This window comes from Lepidothrix coronata, unplaced genomic scaffold (genome assembly GCF_001604755.1).
Source record: "Lepidothrix coronata isolate B3197 unplaced genomic scaffold, Lepidothrix_coronata-1.0 Scaffold36, whole genome shotgun sequence".
NCBI lineage: Eukaryota > Metazoa > Chordata > Aves > Passeriformes > Pipridae > Lepidothrix > Lepidothrix coronata.
The window spans coordinates 5,235,767-5,260,724 of NW_016690216.1; the positions used below are offsets into that span (position 1 = coordinate 5,235,767).

A 24,958-nucleotide genomic window follows, 5' to 3' on the forward strand; every position below is an offset into this window, starting at 1 on the left:
ATAAATGTTAAAAGCCTTGCAGTAATTAGCAATGTAGCACAAAATACCTAGCAGTTGAGTTAAGGTGATCCAAAGCTTTGCATGTGATGGCACAGCAAGATAGTTTCTGCAGACATTGCATTTAGGATGAAAGGGCTTGCTGCACACCATTCCAGGCAATAAAAGAGCCACTGTTTTTCAGAAGTCAACATTAAAACCAGGTAGAAAGAAGCATCTATTAAACCAGGCAGAGCAGCACATTAGCATAGAAACATTGCTTTTGGAAGCCCAGCTAGCTAGCTCTTATGTTTCGGACCACTTCAGATACCTTAAAATCACAAAGCAGCATGGGATGAGTGATGATACCTGTCAGTGTGGTGTCTTCCAAGCATCAGTAATATCCCTAATAGAGATTCCTCAGTTAAGGAAGAACTGCTGAATATGCTGGGAGTACAGCAGAGGATGATACAGCCCAGGCTATGAGAATAGGTAAAGATGAGGCACAGCTGATGACTTCTTGGGCAGAAACTCCGTACCATGCCACATTTGTGTCAGATGTGTTATGCCACAGTTCTCAACCAGAAAAGAAAACAAATCCCAAATCAAAAACCAACAAACCAACAAAAAAACCCCAATAAAATATAACAAACAAAAAACCAACCAAAACCCAACAACTACGAAATTCAATAGCTGAATGCCAGATTCTCCAGAGAAGTTACAAACTTTTTAGCCCTTTCAAGCCTTCTGCAAGATGTTTTACCACTTCAAGCTCAGATATTATGTATTTTTCCTGGAGTGGCTCCCATTTCACTTATAATTTTTAATGTTATTGTCCCAGTTACTAAGTAACATAAAGTTACGGTATGCATCTTTCCCTTTAAATGATATTCCTGTGATATACTCAATACTTTAAAGAAATCAGTCAATTCATTTGGGTACATAGAAAGATCAGAGGAACAACATGTTTTATTGACACAAATATTGAAGTGCTTTAACTTCAACAAGCTGTAGCTCCATTCAGTATAGAGTGCTTATTTGTAAATCAGTGTTCCAGGCTGATTTTCATGCTAAGTAAGAAGATTATTAAAGCAAAAGAGTGTATTTTGGAGATATTAAATGTACTATGAACTAATGCAATTCCACAGAAAATGAGAACTTTTCAGAAGTAATGTGGCCACATCCAACTTCAGCTGACAGAAGAATAAGTAGCTTTTTTACATTTAAAACAGTGAAACATTTTGTCCCTTGATCGAGAATTATAGACTCCCACATTTGTAATACTTATTTTAGGCTTGCATAGCTCAGCTTTGAGTCACTGGTCAACTCATTATGATTATGCATTCACTGTTGAAGTGCTATCTATTTGCTCTACACTCTACAAGTACTCCCACAAGGAGAACTTTAATTCCCACAAAGGTATCTTTGGAGGCATTTGTAAACTTGGAATAACTAGTGCATACTTGTCTTTTTATCTTTTTTTTCAAGTGACAGAGAAGTAGCAATGGGAATATCTAAAATGCCAAAATGTGCACTGTCAGATCCTCACAACATCGCCCTCCTTCCACCATCCTGTCTTTGTTAGGCCAGGGTAATTAATTCTTCTCATGGCTGGTAATTAAAGCCAGACCTCATGGACCTAAACACTTTGGGAAAGAAGATTAATGATAGGGTCTCTGCTTTTGGGCCCCATAAGGGTAGGGAAATCATAATGAGGAGGAGGAGGAGGAATGTGGAGGAAAGAAGTTTGTTCTTCACAGTAATTAGAGAAAATAGCAAACACACAACTTATGGGAAATGAAGAAATGACTAAAATGACTTTCCAAATCCTTGTTGTCTCCCTTTTTGTGAGAAATTTTTTTTTAGGACATTTCCCATTTCTTCATCTTGAGTGAACCAGGAAGGAATGAAATAATTTTCTTCCTACTGTGAAGTGTGGAGGCAGCAGCCACCCAGTATGACTTTGGCTGATGACTGAGTGAACCTGTATCCCAGACATGTTCAGGGCAACGGCCACTGACCAGTGTATTCTGTGTATCTATTGTTTTATTTTAGAATCTCAAAGAAAGATTGGAAAATCTGTCTTCCAGGACACTAACTGATACAGTATTTTGTTCTTGATTTTATTATTTTTTTAAAAATAACTGTATAGGACTCATTAAAAAAATAATTAAAAATATTAGCTTTTGAGATTGCACTTCCCCACCCCCAAAAGACTCAGTGGTGAACATGGTAAAGTTTTGAAGCAAACTATTAAATACAAAATGTAAAAAATCTGATGAAGTCTACACCTGTATTAGCATTCCTAGAATCATAGCATGGTTTGGGTTGGAAAGGACCTTAAAGATCACATAGTTCCAGCCCCCCTGACAAAGGCATGGACAAATTAAAACACTTAAATTCAGTGGAATTAAATCTAATTTGTAGTTGGGTAACTGACATTGGAATCTAACCCAAAGAGCATTTATGTACATCTCATGCCCAAGAACAGATCATAAGTGCTTGATTGCAGGATCACTGCTCTCTTTCAGCTGTTGCTGTTATTAATAATGTTTTGTGGTACTAGAACACTAAAGGGACCCTTACCTAATTAGGATCACGTTTGGCTTTGGAAGAAAAATAAATATATTGTGTAAGAAAGAGTTTGCTTTAACATGGAGAGGCAGGTAAAGTGTATTTTGAAGGAAGGAAACAAAGGACAGGGAAAGAAGAAATATAGGAAAAAAACAAAGCTCTTTTTAAGCAAAGTGCTCTTAGGAATGCACAGTGAAGTACTGGTCAGTTCTACACCTTCATTTGGATCCCAGTTATAAATAGTCTTATAACTGAGCTGAAAAAAATAAAAATCAGTGAGTGTCTCACAATAAACAGACAAAGCAAGTCCACGTGCCTGCTTAAAACAGCAAGCTGAATAGTTTGTTGGTCCTAACTCATAGTCTTTGAGGGAAAAAAAAAATAATTTGAGATTTATCTTTCATTTAAACAACTAAAATAAGCAGCCCTGGGATAGTTTCATTTAGTTCTGTTCCAGGCCATACCTATTCTATATGAACTACCCCTAAGCATTATTCACCAATGACGGAATTCATTTTAAAATGATAAGGAAGCTGTCCCACTAGGTTCTCTAATTACATAGGAACTTCTTTTATCTCCACAAACAAAAATTAATAGGAAAATTACAGAACTGGATCCTCGCCACAGGAATCTGTTCCCCTGCCTCTTCTCTCTAGTGTGAGTCAGTTTTGTACTTGAATTTTTACCAAGTGTGGAAATGTATGTTAGCAATGAGATTCTGTAAAACTTCTGATTCAGTGGAACTTTAGAGGTCTGGACTCCAAGTATTTAACTTAGGTTTATTGTTTCACTGCTTTTTATGGAACCTTATGTGTATTAAGTTCTGCCTAGTACGCCATGTATGTTAAGTTTCCAGCAATATTTTTTCCCTAGTTTATCACTTTTTTTACTGAAGATCACAGAAAGACCAAAGTAAAACTAGTAAACCAGGAAGAGCTTACCTTTTTCAAATCTTTCCAGCAGCTTATAACAGTATCTGTGCTTCATCTTGTTATTTATTTGACTTGTGTTTCAGAGTGGACTCCAAGTTTTAGGTAATAACTTACATGTCTCAGACCTTAGAATGACAAAAAAAGGCCATTCACAAAGAGCATCTACGCAAATTTTCATGTGTGTGCGCACATGCATATATATCAACTAAGGAGTGAAAAAGACTTGTTATACACTCTCAAAAATGTAAAGTGTACCAGAATGGGAAACTGGTGCATATTTAACTGGTGTATATTTAAAACAACTAGCATGCAATTCAAACCTTGGCTGGAACTGAAGTGAGCTTTGGATACCAAGACCTTAAAAGCAGATCCCTCCAAAGTGTGAAAAAGTTTGTTGAAAACCAATCCAAGTGTTTAAAGGGTTAGAAATGTAAAGGCAGGCTTAGATTTTCTCTGACCTGACAGTGCTGGCTTTTGAGCCACCTTCCTAGAGTTTTCAGTATTCTTCACTGTTGTGATAGCTTGTGCAGTTTGATTAATGACATAGGCTGGATTTACGGACAAATACTTCGCGAGCGAAGATTTGGGAAAGGTCATTAACCCTTCGAGCCTGCACAGTGGATTTTTTTAGGTGAGACACAGCATGCACTGAACTGAGCCCACCCTTTAATCCTGAGGTTCATCTGCCGGGGCCGAGCAAGCTCGGACAGTGGCAGTGAGGTCCCCAGGACGTAGGTTTGTTTAGAGTGACCTTCTCTTAGATGGATTGCCTCACAGGGCTGACGAGCTCCATCTGCCCGGGGGGCTGGGAATCGAACCCGGGTCGCAGCGGTGAGAGTCCTGCACCCTAACCACTAGACCACCAGAGGCCCCACGGACAAATACACAGAGTCCAGAATTACAACTCTAGAGTTGATAAGAGTCTAATTAGCATTTTAGAGGCTGTGGAACAGTAAAAATTAGTCTCTCCTGGTAATGGAAGAAGGCCTGAATCTTTTCTGAAAGAACTTGTCATATACTTCTGGAACAGGAAGAGCCATCAGAACAGACCTAATGCTTAAGAAACAGCATGGGAAAAGTTCAAAGTCTCATTTGGACCTACGCATCTCATGAGAAAGATCTGAGACTGTAAAGATGAATGTAATAACTGGCAAGAGAAATAATATAAGTAAAAATTTTCCATGGCAGAGAGTTAAGAATTAATTGTTTCTATAATGTAGGGTTGAGCATATGTGATTGTTCATATACAACTAAATAACGCCTATAAATATACTAGTCATCTTGACTAAACTAAAAGGTAAGTAAATATTTATTTAAAACAACTTTGGTACAGGAGTTATATTTATGATAGAGTTGTCTGGATTTCTGTTCATGCACCTTTTTATTTTTGTTTTTCTCCTGATACTCCAGTGTAGAATGGTCCAAAATTCAGAGCGTTTTCATTCCTATTGTTTCGTGCTTTTGAGGATTACTATTGCAGAAAGAGAAAAGAATGTGTGATCATTAGTGATGGGTAGGAAGAAAAGTGTTAATACTCAGTCCTAACTAATCTGACCATGAAGGAAGCAGAAATGTACATTTTTCTAGAGGATGCAGTTCATATTTTGTTGACGGACAGAAATAAGAGAAAACTTAGGGAGAGGGAAGAAGGAGGAATAAATGGCTATAAGCACCAAAATCTTCCAATTCCTTTTCCAAGTCTGACCCAGCTCATGTATACATTTGCCTGGCTAAAGACTAAGTTCAAAAATAGCTCTGAACTTTTAGTAAGTGTGTAACTGTATTGTACAAGATAGGACCTACGTTCTTCAAGTTAAATAAACATAATGAACAAACACAAGTTATATCCTAAAAGTCTAGGCTTTCTTCATATTTTTTAAATGTTAGGAGGATAAAGTGGATTTGTGAGCTTTTAATCACCTTTGTTGTAAGCTTGTCTCTTCAAGGGGCTTCCAGAGCAAAGCAAGTCACAGCCTGATTGATCATTTTTAAAAGGGATTCCATTGGCCACACATGCACTCAAAGCAGAGTCTTTTATATTTTCTGTGACAAAAGTAATCTTCGTTAGGTTCACAAGGTGAATATAGAAAAAAAAACTAAGAGAATGAGAACTAGAAGAAACTTGCATTTCCCATTCTCAGGCTTACAATACAGTGTTTCCCATATGGGAATTCCTCTCCCACAAAAATAACTGAGTAACCAAACCTTTTTGCTCTTCTTTTCTCAAGAGATATGAAGCAACTAGGAGCAGTCAGAAGTGCTGGATAGTCCTAAGAAAACTCCATGGAAAACAAAAACAAGCCCCCAGAACTTCACATAAATCTGCGTCATCCTCATTGACTTTGTTGTTTACTGCTGAATTCTGTTTTTAAAACAGCAATAACAAGGAAGAGATTTACAGTTATTTAAACACTGTGGACAGGCTTTGCTAAGCTGCAGTGCCTTAGTTACTGATAAAACAAATTAGCATCAGAGTAAGAATAGGACAAGATAGTGCTATGACAGAAATAATATAAGAAATAATAAGAACCCAGGTGTACATAATTAAGATTGTAATTCAAGCAAAGGGTTCTGGTGACATCATTTATCAATGTCACTACAAACTCTCAATGGAATTACAGCTTTGTATGTAGAATTCAGATATATGTGATTTGTTAGAATACATGAGGAATGTTTCTATTAAAAGTAGACAGACAATATGTTAACCTCAAGTAGTGGTTGTGACAGGATGAGATACAAAGAAAAAAGGTTTTTTTCCTGTTCTATCAAAGGAAGAAGGATGAAAAATAGTATTTTTAAGATATTTGGAAATTAAATTTGTTTAAAATACTGGCTAGGGATTTTTTTCCCCTGAAAATCAGAAAAAGTTTTGGTTCTACTGTGATTCAACACTTCAATAAAAACCAGAGTTCTACTGAAAAAGTGAACAAAGGGAAAGCCAAAACTAGTGATTTTTCCTTCTCATTGTATAGCATAAAATCACTTTAAAATAAGCTCAAGAAAAAAATTTCCATTAAAAGGATGGCATAAAATATTTACAATTAAACACACAGTAAAGTTAGTAGTAAATTATTAATTGCAAATTAACTCATTTTTAGGAGGAAAAAAGAGTGAACATTGATGCTTTTAAATACACATGCTGAAAGATTATAATCTTCACTCTTTCTGATTCTGGTTTTGTTTATTTTTATAGCCAGAATACTTTTATAAAGATAATTATGAAACAGAGGCCCCACTGTCTGTGTGAATTTTAAGGGCCTTAAATGAACCTAAAAGGCTAATTAATATAAAATAACATTCTTAAATTAGGCCCCTAAATATAATTTAATGCCACTAGATACCTTGTGGATTTCTCAGCCTTGCTCAAGTGTCCACAGACCTTGCACATTAAAAGTGAATAGCATCTCCTTGAGAAGGTATCACTTAGTAAACAGTGACGCCTCCCAGAAATACAGTGCAGAATTATGTGAGACTTGACTATTGACTGATTACAGAGAAAGATCCTAACCAATGCAGTGAGGAAAAGATTTCCTTTGACTTGATAAACTTAGCACTAAATCTCACCTGCGTGAAGTGCCTACAGCTATGGGTATAAAAATTCATGAAATTGTTCAAGGCACTGTGTGGATTTTTCAGTTTTGGTCACTTTCTGAAGTACTCTAATTGAAACCCATAGATAGGATTCATTTTTAAGTGGACAGCAAAACTTGTGATGCTCTTGAATACAATCTGAAATGTGTTTATGGATTCTATATGATCACTGATAATATCAGCAATTTTCAAATTTTGCCATTTGTAGGCTGCAAAACTACTTCAGAAGATAATGTATTCTCTAAAACTTTCGGAAAATACTGACTGATGTAATAAAGTCATGGGGGTTTTAGTTCTCATTATAGAATTGTGCGGTTTTAGTTCTCTGTTGCTCAAGTGCATAACTTTTGTGAAAACTGAAATGCACAAAGACTTGGGAACTTATGGAATAATAGCACTTCTACTCCAAGTTCACAAGTCTTGAAAGTTTAGCTTTGTACTTGATGCTTGAAGAGAATGGCTTGAACAGTAGTAGTTTTGACCTTGAGTAACTTAATTTGGAAAGGAAATTTGGCCAAACTAGCTCAATGCAGGACTTCTCATCAAGGATTAATGCAGAGGATCAATATGAACTTTTTATAGCAGACTATTTTTGAAAGAGGACAACAAAAGGTTAGAATACTTTAAAACTTGAAAAAGCAAATTAGTATACTTAAATTTGGCAGAATGGAAATGTAAAAAGCAAGGATCTTGATTTCATGCCAGTATTTAGTAATGCAATACAACTAAAATATAGAGAAAACTGACTTTAAAATGATATTTTTGTATCTTTGTGCAACCATAGCTGAGCTTATAAGCATTTGTCTATCCTGTCTTCTCATCTCTTCATGGTGGTACTGAATGGCAAACACTCATGATTGCAATTGACTGATGTTACTGTCATAATTTTTCTGTTTTCTACAGGGTCAAAATTGCATATGAACATATGTCTTTATTTGAAAGTTTAAAGACTTAATTACCTCCTAAACAAAAGAGTAATGGAAAACACATAAACATAGCTCTTCTTTAAGTTCCTGTACACACAAATCCCACTCCTGGAAGCAAAAGAGCTCCTGTAATAGGGAATCAGGCCCTTTAATAGCTCTGTCACTAGAAGAAGATATTTATGCACAACCTTATGTTACCTTAACAAAGGACCTAAAGGACAGATTGATCCCACTTACTGTCCCCATCACTGTCTCCTCTCCCCTTGTCTCTCTCCCTTAACTACAAATCAAACTATAATATGGCTTCTTAGCACAACTCAAATCTGACATTTTTCTCTCCTGTCATATGGCAGACTCGCAAGACCTTACTATGCACATTTATGTTCAGAGAAGTTTGTGACCTAGAGGAAGCTCCATGAGCACTGGGGCTGTTTATGAGGTTTAGCAGGTATCTTCAGCTACCCAAATGGAATTCCAGCTAACCGAATGGAATGGCTATTCCAGCCACCCATCTGTGGGGGCCTCTGGTGGTCTAGTGGTTAGGGTGCAGGACTCTCACCGCTGCAACCTGCGTTCGATTCCCGGCCCCCCGGGCAGATGGAGCTCGTCAGCCCTGTAAGGCAATCCATCTAAGAGAAGGTCACTCTAAACAAACCTACGTTCTGAGACCCTCACTGCCACTGTCCAAGCTTGCTTGGCCCTGGCAGATGAACCTCAGGATTAAAGGGTGGGCTCAGTTCAGTGCACGCTGTGTCTCACCTAAAAAATCCACTGCGCAGGCTCGAAGGGTTAATGACCTTTCCCAAATCTTCGCTCGCGAAGACTGGCCATTATCTGTGACAGATTCCAGTACATTTCAATCCACTTCAGAATACCATTAAAAGGCTGGTTAAATCTTTGCGGATTACACTAAATGTGTTTTAAGAAACATTGTACAAGCTTTACACAGAAGTAAAAATTTTCTAGTATGATGATTTAAATCAGGGTCTCAAAATTTTCTGTTTCTGACTCTTGTTAAGCCAAATATTCAAGTAGTTTCTTCTTCATAGGTTTCTCCAGTCTTCACCTGTGGTCTTTGGAAGCAGAGCAAGCTAAGTTCCTGAAAAACAGCAAACAGTTTTGCCAGATAAGGTACCTTCTTGACATCTTCCTCTCCTCTTTCCCTTACTTCGACTTTTTTCCTGAGGATGAGGCAATGGCATCAACTTCTTAATTCTCTTTTCAGTTCAGAGAAAAATTTTTAAAAAAAAGTTATTTGTAAGACATGGTTTTCTCGGCCCTGAAATTTCAGTTTTTCTTTGTTCTTCTTTTCTCATTCATTTCAGTCTTTTGTAATTTCTGTATTTCTGCTCTCTGGACCATAGTTCGTGTCTTCCCTCTCCTTGAAGCTGACTGTATCTTTAAAGAGAGGTGAGGATGCTTTAGGTGATGGAGAAAGACCATGATTGTTTTTCTCCAAACCTCTACATTCTGGTTTGGAAATTAATTGGGAGTTAGTGATATTTTTCAGTAATGGTTGGTTGATACACTGTTTTCAAACGTGAGCTCTGCTTTCAACAGCAGAACGATAAAGATGTGATGCTTAATAATGAAGAACAGCATTTTTTATTTTACAAAACAAGCCTCTCAGCTTCAGTGGTGTTATTCATGAATAACACCTTGTGCATATGCATTATGAGACAGTGCTTAATTGAATGATTGCATAATATGTTGTTCCACAGAATAAAATATGAAATATTCATTAGGCCAGAGAGGGAGTTAGAATGCCTGGTGGTTAAATCACTCACCAGGGAAATCCAGCTCCTACTCCTTTCTCCAAGTGAATGTGTAAGTAGTTTATACAAAAAGGTTTTAAAAGCAACTAGGATTTTTTTCCCAAAATCTACTGTACTCTCATGGCTAGTGTACTATCCCAACAGGCAGGATTATGGTCTGACTGGGGCATGGAAAGACAGTTAAACATAGATCACCTACATCCTTTCATGCAGTTAAAGTGGTCAGATATGCTTTAACCACTAGGCAGCTGGGTTTAATGGAACCAAAATCTCCCCATAGATTTTATTTTTCAGGAAATTATTGTCTTGGTATAGGTGCCTCATTCAGGAAAGGGTTTCCAGATGTGACTCCGGAGTGGAAGGAAGCACTTTATTGCAGTTTAAATCCACACTCAGTTAACGTGAGGGACATGGTGTATGCAACCACTGTATATCCTTAGCTTAAAGTGGAGGGCTCTCCACTCACTTTTGGATGCTTTGAGTCAACTGCTAAGAACCCAACTCACCTCATGCCTTACACTGGGAAACAGGATGGTGGTAGGATACTGAAAATGTCACAATAGCCTGTAGTTCAACACCTGAATCCCATTGCAGATTTAGCCTTTGCCAATCTGTGAGGTGGAAAGATCTTCAGGAGACAGGTTTAGGCAAAGTAATACCTAAAACAGTGCCCTCAAAAAAATTAAACTGATCTCATAATAGTTGCATCTATTGGAATCATGAGAAAGCTTATTGCAACAATACTGGACAAGAAGCTTGAAATAGATAAAATTAGGGGGAAAATAATGATACTTAAATAAAATTATTTAAAAAATAATTTACATCTCAGAGAACAGTTGGCTCTGTCAAAAGATATGTATGTGTTTTATGCGTTACTAGTAAATAGCAATAAAAAAATGCTTTTGATTTTGTGTAGGGTATCACAGAGAGGCATTCTCCTGGCATATTTATTTTTGCATTTATTCAGGAAAAAAAGAGAAAGTGAGATTGGGGAAATAACACACTCAGGGGAGACAGAATAAGTCAGAATAAATAAATATGCCCAAAACAATAACAGAAGCAAATGTGGCACCAAATATCACTGATAGACAAAGAATACATTAATTCAGCATTGCAAATTACTTTTGCTTAAGGCAGATGTACTTGGTATACCCTCTTAATTATTGCTCTTCTCATCAGTTTGCAACTCAAAGCACATTGATATGATTATACAAAGCTCTATGAACAAGAGAAAGCTTCTGAATCAAAACAATAGAGGTTTGTTTTTTTTAAAGCTTGCATTGTAGCAGATGTCTTGTGCACTGTCCATCTAGAGAACCCATTCAACATCTTTCAGAGGCTCTGAAAGCAGCCCGGGCCAACAGAAACTTCAATTTTTATATATCATCTCTTTTCAACTCACTTTCTCTTTGGACCCTCAGCTTCTCCTCAAGCATGCAGAAGACAGGAGAAGGTGACTGGTGAAACAGAGGGTTTGGTTTCTTGGCTCCTGTTCATACACAGAGTGGCTTTGCTCGAGGACATTCTACTTGTATATATATACATATGCAGCTATAACTCTAGATCTCTCTCTCTCAGTACCTGACTAGTCCTAGAAGCTGCTGTAAGAAGGCAGGGAACATATGACACTTGTGGTGTGTTTATCTGCTATCGTGTGTCCAAAGGATTAGAGGTCTGCTAACATCTGTCAGTCATACCAGTAGCACTAAGTTTGAGAGTCTGTGATGTCTCCCATCATTACCCAGAGGCTAGGAGTCTAACTCACTGGTTTTTTATTCTGCACCGTGCTCCATGCACTGATGAGCTAGAACGTTATTAAGTAGATTTCTGTCTAAATCCACCTTTTATTGAAAAGTCCAGGTTGTTTCAGCAGATCAAACCTAGAGATATGCAGGTTATAAAAGTGCATGAATATGGATCAATATATGTGGACTGGCTAAAGTTCAAGGTTTTATGACAGCAATCACCATAGTGAACTTCCCTTCAACTTCAGAGTTCATAAGAGGACAAGAGTTTGCTACCTTCGTATTCTTTTCACTAGTGAGTTTGGGATACTGTCAACAAATGAGAAATAGTGAATTGCTCTCTCTATTCACTGCTACATTTAGTTAGTTCAGCTGGAGACTAGGTTAAATTCTCACTAAAACTGTTAGTATTGTTAAGATCATAAAGATAACTACAGTATTAAAAAATATAAACTAGAGATATAGTGCCTTTAAAATTTTGGGAAGTCACTTTGAAATTGATACTTTCTCATCAGCTGTGTTTTAAGTAATGAGTAGACCCCTTTTCTTCTTAAGGATGAAACAAGAAACAGGGTACTTAGTTTTGGAGAGGTCCTGATTTATCCTTTTTTTTCCCCATACTTCAAGTGGGAGAGTAGGTCTACAGCCAGCCATAACAGTCATTGAGCATAGCTTGATATATTATGAAGCAAGTAAAGTTTCAAATTTACATAAGTGGTAGTAATTTGATTTTTACAATTAGTGAAAAACAAGATAAATATTTTTCAAATCAATCAAAGAGGGAAAGAGATAGAGATTGGGAGAATTTGCCAAAAAGGAGCCTATTTATGTACAGTTGGCTTCTCAAAGCTTGATTTCTGCTAGAAATTTTGTCAACATGCAAAACATCTAGAAGTGTGTAAGCATGAATAATTTCATTCTTCTTTCCTAAGTGGAGAAATCTGTCCTAAAATTTTACAAATTTCCATTTTTTGTCTTTATTTGTTAGGAATACAAGACAATCTGTCATTGTTTTCTTTTGCATTAGTATTGATTATCATTATTTTAGGAATATATCAGCTTAAGAGAAACTTTATGAGAGATTTAAGTAAGTCTGAGGGTGGCATAGTTGCACAGTTTCTGAAGAATTGGCCAAATGCAATTCAGGTAGATCCTTGACTTATCTGGAATTCAGACATTTGAAAAAAACGAAGAAAAGCTGCCCTTGCATCTTACAATTCCTGTGCTTCTTAGAATATTGTCTTAAAAAATAAAGGTCAGGAAATAAATTTCTGTATTATAATAACATAAGAGTTTTTCTATCAAACTATTCAGATGTGACAAGGATAGAGGTCAACTGATACCATGCTACTGTTGCTTCTCATGGAAGGCAGTTAAATCATAAAAAATATTTAATGTCATGTCAATGTCAGAGAACATGTTCTACAGCCATTGCCTTAATAAACTGGGTTCTTCTTCATTTCACATGGATATTAAAGCATCTGAAGCAGACATGGCAGTAGGAACATGGAAGACTGTGGTTGTGACTGATAATATCTGAGTTGACACATGAGTATGGAGGGGACATTTTCAGTAATATCCATGTTCAGCCTATTTTTCAGAATATGTCAGACTTCTCTGGCTAACTGTGTGCATTTGGCTTGCATCAGGAATCTAGTTTTTCTGGAAGTTCATCAGTTACCTTTCAGGTAAGTGTTAGCCCAACCAAAGAGGCATAACTGATTCATTCAGAATGAGGGAGAGGCCATATGAATGGATCAAGATAAATAACGATAAAACAAACAGAGGGAAAAATAATGGCAGAATTTAGATTAGGACAAGAGGTCATAAGTACAGCCTGATCATATTACAGTAAAATGACTGATTTCAGGACACCACACCAGAAAGTTTAGGTGATCACAGGAGGAACTTGGCTGATTTATAAATTAACTGAAGAGAAAAATCAGGTAACTATTCATTTGAAGTGTGCTTTCAATATTTTCAAGTGTTCTATTCAAATTTCTTACTTGAAAAGGAATATGATGTTATCCGCTCTAATGGAAGCAATTATTGACAATGTGAGAATTTGGCCAGGGTAGAAAAGTTGTTGCCTCACTGCGGCAAATTTCCAGTGAAGGTAATTATTGACTAAGGATTTGACTTCATGATAAAATGTAAACAGCAGTGAGAAGGGAACAGAGGACTAGAAAGAAAGTTGGGGCTACATTTGAGTTGGGATACAGCCCCTTTATTTTCAGTCCTTTTAAGGGGAAGGGGGCCCATGGGTCTCAGGAGTGATGCTAAGGCCATGTTAGCAGGGGGGAGAGCTGATGGCAGTTTGCCACCACGTGGTATGGATTACAAAGGAAGTATGACCTGCACTGGACGAGTCATTGCCAGATGGTTCCCAGATGTGTTATTTATGAAGTCACGGCCTACTTAAACCACATTCCTGGTGTCTTGTCTTCTTTTCCTGAGATGTCCAAGACATTAATGAAAGAATGTATGAGAACTAAATAGCAGACCAGTTGTCAAAAAACAAATGGCAACAGAAATCCTGTCCTGTCTCTGGATATATGTAAATACATATTAGATTAACAAAACCAGCTTTAAACAGCTGATCCCTGAAGAGTCATAGAACTGGTAGTAGTGCATTTTAAGGACAGTACTTACCTTGGCCTCATCATTCCCTTGTAAATATCTGCCATAAAACTTACCACATTGTCCTTGATGATTCTGTTTTTGTATCTTTTGCCTTCCAAAGAGTCTTCTCTTCCCTAACCTCCGCAATGCAGAGAAAAAAAATCTTATATATAAAATCTAGGTTATTCCTTAAAATATGTACACCAAGCTAATCTGGATGAATGCTGTACTGTTTCAGATGATCTGATGATGTCAAATATAATTTGTGGGTTGATTGGTTGGTTGCTTTGTTTGCTTAGATTAGTCAGGTTTGGCAACATGCTGATGTGACTGAGTGATCATGCAAGTTTTTTACCAGAAGGTAATTTATTTAGTTTGTGTAATGCATCTGAGGCAATGCAGTAACGGTGCATTAGAGCAGAATTTTCTATTGCTTTTGTTAGTGTGTTTTTGTCCTTTGTTAGAAATGAATGGAATACAATTTGTTTTCTTTTTTCTTGTTGGTATAGTTATGAGAAACAATTCCTGAGTCATAGCTAAGAAGGTAGAAAAGAACACTGCAAACAAGTTAGTGTTTTGTAACATCCTGTAGCAATATGACTTGACATACTGAATAACATCAGTTGGCATAAGTTTTATTGATTACAACCTATCATGTGATGGCCCCTCAGGTTTTAATAAATAAGCTGGAATTCTACTTGTACAAGAAATAATGGAACTATGTTTAAAACAATTCAGAAATATTTATTCTGAATGCAGAAAACTCATGACAGATTATTTTGTGTACAACATTTTTATGCAGCTATTCAAAACAGACAGCAACCTGTTTGCTTTCTATTCCTAGAAAGTATGGGATATATATTAACATTGATTTTCATTACAGTGATCTGTGTTTCATTCCCAATTTATTCCCTTCATGAGCAGCTTGCCTAGGTGGAGGCCAGTGTAAATGAAATCTGAATATGTCCATAATATGAAATAGTGTTGCAAATATATTCAGGGTCAATGTGATTTTTCTATTTATGTAGTATACTACTTTAATGTAGATACCAAGAAAAATGAAACTGCTATAATCCATTTCAGATAAATACAAAACAGCAAAAAAGGATGTGTGTAGCACATTTTGTATGGATACAAGAACTCACAGATAAGGAGACTGGTCATCTTCATTCAGACAAAACATTTTGAATCATTCATCTGACTGTTAGAAGGAGAGAAAAAAAGAGTATGGTTATTATTAAGGAAAATCCCTGGAACCTGTTAGAAATTTGTTGGAAAGATTAAGCTTTGCAAGTTAATATTATATGAAGTAGGGATGGGAATTTTGATGTACAGATATCTGTGTTTAGGATGAAGACAAGGCATATTATGACTATGTTAGAGGACATAGAGCTCACACATCAAAAGCTAATAGTTTGACAAAGAAGTCAGGGAGTAATTTATTGAAAAAACCCCAAACTAACCACTTGGCTTTTACCATTGTTCAAAATACAACCTTCTTGCACAGATAAGTAAACCAGGTTAAAATCATTTAAGAACAATAAAGACTGTCAGGAAATAGCACGTCAGCTGTATCAATATTCCCACAAGTGGAAGCTAATTGAACAATACATTAATGGAGTTCAATTATTCCAGATATTTTTAGACATTCAATTCTTACAAAATTTACATTTCAAAATAGTGGACCAAATTAGTTTATACCTGCATGATCTTATCTTTCCTGAATCCAGTTAAAACTTGATTCCAGACAAACAGTACAAATTAATCTCTGTACAGTAACTGCGACAGATTTGATAAGTCTTGGATTCATCCCAATATATTTTTATGAGGAGATTACACAATTTCATAATTTGTTTTCATATTAAATCTATGTTCCACTCGAACTGGTTCAGAGACAAAGTTATAACTTAGCTTCCATCTGAGTGATGTACGAAATTCATTAATACAAGGAAACAGAGTTCTAACCCAAACTTTTAGTTCTTAAGGCCCCAATACCTGATGATGAAATGTTTCTACTGTTTTCTACACCTTATGTAGAGCTATCAACAAGGATAGTGCAGTTTGGAGTATTATGTGTGAATACACAGAGCTGACAGCAATTAATGAACTGGCTGCTGACTTAGTCTTTCCATTACACCTTTCTCTGCCACTGCAGTATGACATTTGAGATTGAATTTCTTCCTCACTTAAGATTTTCCATTGCTCCTTACACAGTTTAGGTTCACTTTGATTTCTGAGTATACTAGCCAGCACGGCTGAATTGTTTGGAGCTCAGAACAATAATTCCTGTTGTTGGGAGCACCAAAGAGCTAGTAAAAGATGGAGAGAAAGAGAGAAAAATGCTTGGAGACAATGAAAGAATATAGAACATTTGAAATAACATGAAATGATTTGAATGATGGGGCAACTTTGCTGATGACACAAAACAGTGAGGAGTGGTTTGTATATTAGAGGGTTTGTGCAGCCATCTGGAGGGACCTCAACAGACTAGAGAAATGGGCTGACAGGAATCTCGTGAAGTTTCAGAAGGGAAAACACAAAGGCCTGGGGAGCAACAATGCCATGACCCGGTATCTGCTGGGTGGCAACCTGTGGAAAGCAGCTTTGCAGAAGAGGACCTGAGGTTCCTGTATGAGCTGTAATATGCTGTGGTGGCAAAGAAGGCTAGTGGTATCCTGGGCTGCATTAGGAAGAGTGTTTTCAGCAGATCAAGGGATGTGATCTTTCCCTTCTCCCCAACACTGGTGAGGCCACATCCGGAGAACTGTGCCCAGTTCTGTGTTCCCTAGTATAGGCGAGACATGGACATATCGGTGAAAGTCCAATGAAAGGCCAGAAAGATGGTAAGAGACTGAAGTATCTCTCCTATGAGGAAAGGCTGACAGAGCTGGGACTGTTCAGCCTGGTAGAAGCCTCAGGATGGTCTTATGAATGCCTATAAATACCTGAAGGGAAGGTACAAAAGGGACAGCCATGGTCTTTTCAGTGGCCCAGTGACAGAGGCAAGGGAACAGACTGAAATGCAGAAAGCTCTGTCTGAACATCAGAAAACATTTTTTTCACTGTGAGTGTGACTGACCATGGGCACAGGTTGTCCTGGGAGTTGTGGAATCTCCCTCCTTGGAGATATTCAAAAGTGGTCTGGACGTGGTCCTGGGAAACCAGCTTTAGGAGGCCCTGCTTGAGCAGGGGGTTGGACCAGATGACTTGCAGAGGTCCCTTCCATCCTCAGCCACTTTGTGATTCTTTGACTTTGAGTAAAAGGAATTCACTTTAGTGAAAGTACATTACTTAGGCTACACATGATGCTATGTGGGATCAAAGAGAATTAAACTAGACCAAAAGTTGACAATTTTTTTCAAGGTTCTTCAAAACCTGCCTTTATAAATAAAAATTCTTACTTCATATGGAAAACAAAATACTTCACCATTATATATTTTAAAAAAGTTTTTTTTCTCTCCATAAGATCCAAAAACATGGCCAGGAAAAACCTAGTATCAACCTCTCACTCCTTTCATTAACTTTTGAAACTTTCCTTTGTTTTCATTAGTATTTTTTCAAACCTAGCAAAAATTCTAAAATTAAAAAACAGCAAACATTTACCATGGCAAAAGATTTTTAAAAATATCAAATTTAAATAGAATTCTAATTTTATATGCTATTATCAGCCTTGATATTATATAATTGTCAATATATAATATCAACAAGATTATTTGCAGAGCATTAATCATGCCACTTAGCTTAAGTCTTATTTCTTATTTCCTTTGGAAGTTTTTAAAACAGAGATGATTACCCAAAGAACAAGTTAGATCCTTTATCACAGCAAATAGTAATAGATGAAATGTATAGATATTAGGAAAACATTATTTTAAAGTTATACATACAAGAGTGTTGCTTTACATGGTGGTTTTCAAGGGCTTTATATAGTTTCTGTTAATAATGCATGTTGTTAAATATTGTGTGGTTTGACTGAGGAATGGAAAGAAAGGTTGAAATCTGAGACAATATTAAAATACTTCAGAAACTTTAAAGCATTATAATAGTTATTTCAATAAAACTGCTACAAATATTTCTTCAAGAAGGAAACAATTTGGAGTTCAAGTTCAGCAGCATAATAACTGAAAACGTATAGCAGTACTCTTATTCCCATCACTAAACTATAGATTAGGGTCTTTTTCAGTTGTTGCCATTATAAATCCCTGTTCCCAGGGGTGCTAAACTATCATAAAAATTTGCTTTGGGCAATGCTTTGAGATAAGTTCTTCAAACAATGCATAGGGGATTGGCTTGCAACTCCCACTTGTGTTAATAGAAGCTATCAAGGCAAATCTCTCATGGATTCATGGGGGAAGAAGCTCCAGAGTATAAAAAAGTTTTGGCCTGAGGATTATTTGTTTTTGATATATATCCTGATAAAAACATGCTGTAAAATAAAACACTTCAAGCTAGTGATCTCAGTTATTTCCTGAGACTGTTAACACTCAGTAGATTTTGTTAAACTGAAATTCTGCTGATGAAATCTGCAACATAAATTGTTTCCTAAAAAATTTTGTAAGAAAGAATGACAGTTTGGTTGAAGAAATAAAAATTTTCAAGGCAATAATATACTATTTAATCCAATTAATTGCACAGAAAAAAATCTATAATACACTTTATTAATTCAAAATGCTGGTAGTTTCACTTGGATATAAGTTCTTTAGAAGGTGGGGATATAAGTTGGTGTGGTTGATCTGAGTGTATATGGTCCTTAACTTCTACATGCAGCTTCACATTTTTCACTTTGGTGTAGGTTACAGTAGGAGACCAGCTCATCTTCCCTCTTCTTCTGAGAGAAATTCCATTCTTCCCTCTTCTTCTGGGAGAAATTCCATTCCCTTGGTTCCAACAGCTCACATTTCATACAGTCCATCCATGAATCAGGTCATGGGTTTACTATACATGAGTGTGCTGATAAAACAACTTGACACAGTTCATCTTCTAAAAAAAAGCTGTCTGTTTCTATGTCTCTGGTGCCTGAATTCCCCAAGTAGCTAGACAGTAAAATAGACCAGAAACTTCCATCAAGAACCATAATTTTCAGTGTTCCAAAGTTCTCCTAGTCATTTATGTTAAACATACATGTGTGTCTGAATACTGCAAAGTAAAAAAACACTACACAGAAATATCAACTTTATCAAGTTTAGCCAGTTTGGAGCAGTAGCTTAATTTTATGCATTCTTAATCATTCCTTGAAGGAACTTTTTTCACAGACTTGCAAGATTGCAGGGAAAGGAAAGATTAGACTTCCAGTCTAAAGACCACCTTTGCAAGGAACACTTTTTTTGCCTACACATTCTACATTCTTTTTACCAGGCAAGATTTTCTAACAGAATATACTTTTGTCAGAGGTTGACTATACCAGCTCAAAGCTCTAACACAGTTACAAGACTATAAGGTCATCACAGGAGCTGAGGAAAGTGAGCTATCCTGCATGTGACAGATACAGCTTAACATACTCTTTCTTTTCTGTAGGCAAATATTTTCCACTTCTTTATGCTTCTTTTCATTCCCACACATCTTTCTGGTAAATGAATTGCAGAAACGTTAAATAGTATTTGAGATCTCACCAATGTCTTCTACAATAGGAATACTACTTTCTTTTCCATACTGCAAATACGTTACTTGCCACAACTTCATATTTGTCATTTCAATACCCTCTTCACACTGCTTGTTCACATATTTTATGTGACTGATTAATAGTACAAATTTGTATCTTCTTCCCCTATTATTTCCACTCTGTAAGCACCAAAGTCTTGCTATTTATCCTAAACCTCCCACTTGGTACTGTTGTATGTCATCCCAGCTCTTTTACTCCCATGTTCAGTTGGCCATTTTGCTCTGTCTGACAGTTCAGAAGTCTTCTGTGTTAATTTATTATCATTGGAACTTTTTTTTTTCATACTAAGAGTTTCCACAAACAGTATCACCTCCACTCTTTTCTTACTCATATCACAACCCTTGCACTAGTTTAGCTTCACTAACTTAATAAACAATTTTCTACAGAAGTTACTTTTGTAAATCAGAAAATCTGATGTCCAGATATATTTTATCTACTACATTTTCTTTGCCTAGAAAACCTGTTAATTTAGCCAAGAAAGGTATAATTACCCCACATGATTGGCTTTTGCTGAACCTACCCAGCTTTTTTTTTCACTTTTGATTTATATAACTAAGTATACTTTGATCCAGATTTGTTCTAAAATCTCCATGAGGTAAGATTACTATGCCTGTAATTAGCTAGATCACATATCTCTCTTTTTTGAATATACACAACATGTTTGTTTTCCTGCAACAAATGCAATATAGCTCACAGTCTGATGGACTCCTTAAAAATACTTGCTACCAGATTAATTTTCTGTGAGGAAATATCGAGTTGAAAAATTAAAACAAAATTTTGACATTTTTTGTGGTCATGTGGAAAATATATTTCAATAACCAGTGGAAAGTTGTCAAACTGCATTTTGCTGACCTTTTTGGTTTGCACTGGGTAACATTTAACAAAATCATCACCATGGCTAGGCTTTGCGAATGAAGATTTGGGATTTAACAAAATAAAGAAATAAATAATGAATATAACCTATCTACTTTGAATGCAGTCTATCAAATTCAAATGAGACAAAGGATTAAAGCTACAACTTAAAAGCTTAAAACTAGAAGAGCTTATTTTTAACCTTAGGACAGCCCAGCATTTAAATAAGACAAATTGGAACTGGGAATGAAAATGAACTCTTAATTTTATTAATCTCCTTATACTGTTGTGCATTGTTCTGAGTCACCAAAATATGCATAGCTTCTGAACAGCCTGACACTTTGCTTTGCATTTCATATTATATTTTAAGAAATACATATCATGTATCACTTGCTAATGGTTTCTGTGGGAGGAGATGAGTAATTAAGGACTTGTGAAATTGGGGCAGGGTACGTTTTTATAACTGATAACATAAACTCACAGGATGGCTGCAGTTCAACAAAGGGCTTAGCTTGCTCCGTTCTATAAATAAGCACAGGAAATTAGATTAAAATTTTAAAATTAGATTGCCAAGATTTTCAAAAGTGACCATAGAATCTGTGTATCTTGCTTTGGGACCCGTGCTATGAAGTACTTTTCAGAATCCTCATGTTTGACACCTTCTGAAAATATTTCAGTTTTAGAAAGTTTTTTATTCTCCAACAAAAAAAAACCAACAAAACAAACAAACAAAAAATTTAAAAAAATGGAAAAGGATTTAGCTAGACTTGAAAAAAACCCTGTTAGACATGTTATATATAGCACATTATGGGATATAAATTTTCTTTAAAAGGGTGAATTTTAGCCACTCAAGTCCTTCTGTATTTTTTTTTAGTGTAAAGTATTTATTTGTAATATTAGTTGGCAAAAACTAAATCTTACAATTCCTCCATCTTCCCTATTGCTTTACAGTTTCATTTAGAAATTTGATGAATGCTTAAGTTTCATTGGTTTTCTTTCCTAAACATAGGTAGATCACGAGACAATCCCACTTATATTCTTGGAGAATTTATCTGGGTTTTGTAAATAAAGCAGTCAAGTTGGTTGGGGCTTAGATGCTTGAGTTTCAGGCAGAGGAGGAAGGAACAGAGACATTTTTCCTCCTCCAGCATTGAAAAAGATGTCTGATGTCTGACAGCATCAGGCAATCCACTCCATACAGCTGAGTCAATAGCTTGTAACTATATCTTACGACTGTTCTGAGATTCAAGGGTACTTTCCAAAGCCCCTTGAAAGCCCAAACTGTATTTTGATTTGGTATTGTTATAGAACCTGAACACTTCACTCCATCTGGCCACTGTTTGGTTTCCAACAGAAGAGAAGTGGGAGGGTAAGAAAGACACTGGTGTAGATGACGGCGGCAACAAGAAGATTTTCAAAGTAAACTTTTCCTTGAGATATAGACTATGTTTACTATAATAGAACCAATTTTTAGAAAAGCCTGGAAGATGGTCTATACACAGTTTTCTTTTTTGCAGAATGAGAGAGTTGGGAAGATCCTGGCCATGTATTTCTGTTATATTTTTAAAGTGGAAAGAAACACATACACAAGAGAATGAAACTTTATTCCCCTTTTCTTAAATTCTGAAGTATCTTTTCACTCAGTACTATTTAATTGGTTTAGTTGTTTATGACACAAAACAGTAAAAAATAGTATTGAGGACAGAAAATGTCCATAAATTAAATATTTGGAACATAGTAGCAGACATATAATAAAAACAAGAAAAAGATTTTTCTTCTGCTGCTGTTTGAACCCTTCCTATTGTCTTTGTCACTTCAAACTTCTGTGCAACACCTAAAAGCTTATCTAGGACCTGCATTCAAACATTGCACAGGGAAAACAGCTTCATGTACAAAAGGTTTCATGAAAGAGGAGTTTTAAAATTCTTAACAAGAAGATGGTCAACTGCAAAAAAAATGGAGATTGAATATACTGGTCTCTGTTCTCCAGTCCTGCTCAAATTCCTTGAATTATGAGCCTGTATGAAAGGATTTGGGACAACTGAACAAAAAAGATAAATTGACAATTATTGCAGTTGTTGTAATTGGAAACAATTTCGATGAGCTATCTGGTGAGTACGGCTTTTGCTGTTCTGGTGGTAGAAAGTTCAGGAACAAACAAAATTTGTAGATAAATGTGAAAATTTGTAAGCTTTGTCAAAAAGAAATTATTAAAAGAGGAGGTGCTACATCTGCTTGGAAATTGCCCTTGCACTTCTAGCCCACCATGTGAAATCAGTCCTAGGCAAAATGTGAAGTAAGTTTGTCACTAAGAATAAAGTGTGGTTTGAATTGGCAACCCTTGTTAGCTTCCTTCCTTTCTTTCTCTCTTCTGTCCCTGATAGATAGATATACATTTACAAATGACAGTATGAAAATTAAATGTCCAGACAACACCTTGCATGAGTCTGCATACTGTCTAATTCTGCTCTTGTTATGGTCCACGTAAAACTATATTGATGGCACCATATGTTGGGTCAGCCCACACAGCTACTCCTGCTGGTCCTTCCCTGTCTCACAGAGATCAACTTACCCAACTTAGTTTTATGCATGGAATTCACATAGTGTTTGGAAGGTAAACTTAAATGCTGCTCAAGATAATAGTTGAACTCTATCAACAGGGGAATAGCAGAAAAAGCCACATTTCTTTTGGTGACACACTCACTGCTCAGGTGAAATGCAGGAAATGCAACACACAGTGCTGTTCAGAGACAATCTGAACACATTTGTGGGTATTTTGATGCAAGTGGAAACAAAGACTCAGAACAAATTCATTGTGTGGAGGAGGAATCCACAAACAGCAACTCTTTGTCCTCACCTATGGAACCTTAAAGCCAAAGTTCCTGTCTATGTATACACCATAACTCATCCAACAGTACACATACACAATAAGTTAGGTATGTATACAAAATATTTTATAAGTATTCTAAATTCTTCATAAGAATTCTAAACTCTCATAAAGCCTACTTTTTTGCTATGTGATTGTACAGCAGTTCCAATCTATGAGGCAAATAAGTAAGTAAAATTATATCTTTAATTTGTTGAAATAGGTGTTATGCAAAATACAAGATTTTGTTTTTCAAGAACAGTAGATAATTGTTTTCTTATAGAATGTACAGAAGTTTACATTTGCAAAGTGTTTTCTGGACTCAGACCTATGAAGTGAGTAAAGCGTTGTATTTTAAGTTAAAATGGAATTATTTTTGCTATTACTAAAATATGATGGTATAAAGTATTTTGTCTTCTGTTATTTCTCAGATTTAAAAACAAAGGCACAAAAATTCTAATTTTACTGTCTGTGGTGAACATTTCACAGAAAAAAAATCATTTAGAAATGATGCAATTGAATATAATTTAGGTCCAGTAGATGAAGTGAAGAAAAAAAGAGACAAATGCAGAAACTATTACATTCTAAGATGCATCAAATACCATCAGCTCTTATTGTTGACTCAGTTACTGTCGACATCTACGGAAGTTATCTTCAGTATCTCCCAAGTGCTGAACTCCAAGAAGATACAGAACTGGCAATCAAGAGAGGTAATAAAAAGATATATTAATTAACAGAATAGTTCTTCCAACTACCACCTAAGGAGTCTTTCTGCTGTGCCTTTTGCAATCGGACATGTCTATCTCGTATTGGCCTTTTTAGCCACCAACATGCTTGCAACAAACGTGGGTAGAGCCCTTCCCAAATCTTCGTTCGCGAAGCCCAACCATGATGAGTTCTTCCAAGATAGTACTTTATTACCTTTTCCGTTGAAAATAAGGAGTAACTTGCTTCCAGTGGAAAGCACAGTGATGAACCTACACAGAAAGGAAACCGATCATTAAAAGGACACATCTAGACGGTATAAACTCTTACATATTTGACTGCCTCCCCTGCAGCCTAATCTAGAGCTGGTGCTGGCTCCTCACAGGCATGTGTGAGCTGAACTTCCAGGAGGTGTAAATCACAGAAATCAAATCTTACTTCTACCCATTGTTATAATAAAAGATACAGATATAGGCAGGTGCACCTCTTACAGCTTCTTTCTGTTTTGTGGATGAGTCTCAGTTGTCAATGCACGTTTGGAGATCCCGGTGCATGCCTGCTGAAACATGCCTTTCAGGAGACATGGGTATAGGATGGTTGCTTAATAAATCCCAAGTTGTTTTAGACACTAGGTGAACATTGTCATGCTCTGCTCTCTCTCCCAAAGAGCTGTACTTTGGGATTGCATAGCACCAGACTAAGACATGTCTAAGAATTTTACTGTAGTAGTAAAGTTAC

The 24,958-nt window shown here is 36.3% G+C and overlaps 1 protein-coding gene across 1 annotated transcript in view; it reads right to left on the bottom strand.

Moving 5' to 3' along the window:
* Window positions 1-14,171: 14,171 nt before the first annotated feature.
* Window positions 14,172-24,958, bottom strand: part of PEX2 (peroxisomal biogenesis factor 2) — a 45,114-nt gene continuing 34,327 nt past the window's right edge. Inside the window, exons 3-5 of the mRNA XM_017812413.1 lie at window positions 24,437-24,492; window positions 15,287-15,342; window positions 14,172-14,280 (exon numbers count right to left, since the gene is read on the bottom strand). Of these exons, the coding sequence (XP_017667902.1) occupies window positions 15,312-15,342; window positions 24,437-24,492 (87 nt within the window). The 3' untranslated portion in view covers window positions 14,172-14,280; window positions 15,287-15,311. The remainder of the gene's footprint in view (window positions 14,281-15,286; window positions 15,343-24,436; window positions 24,493-24,958) is intronic.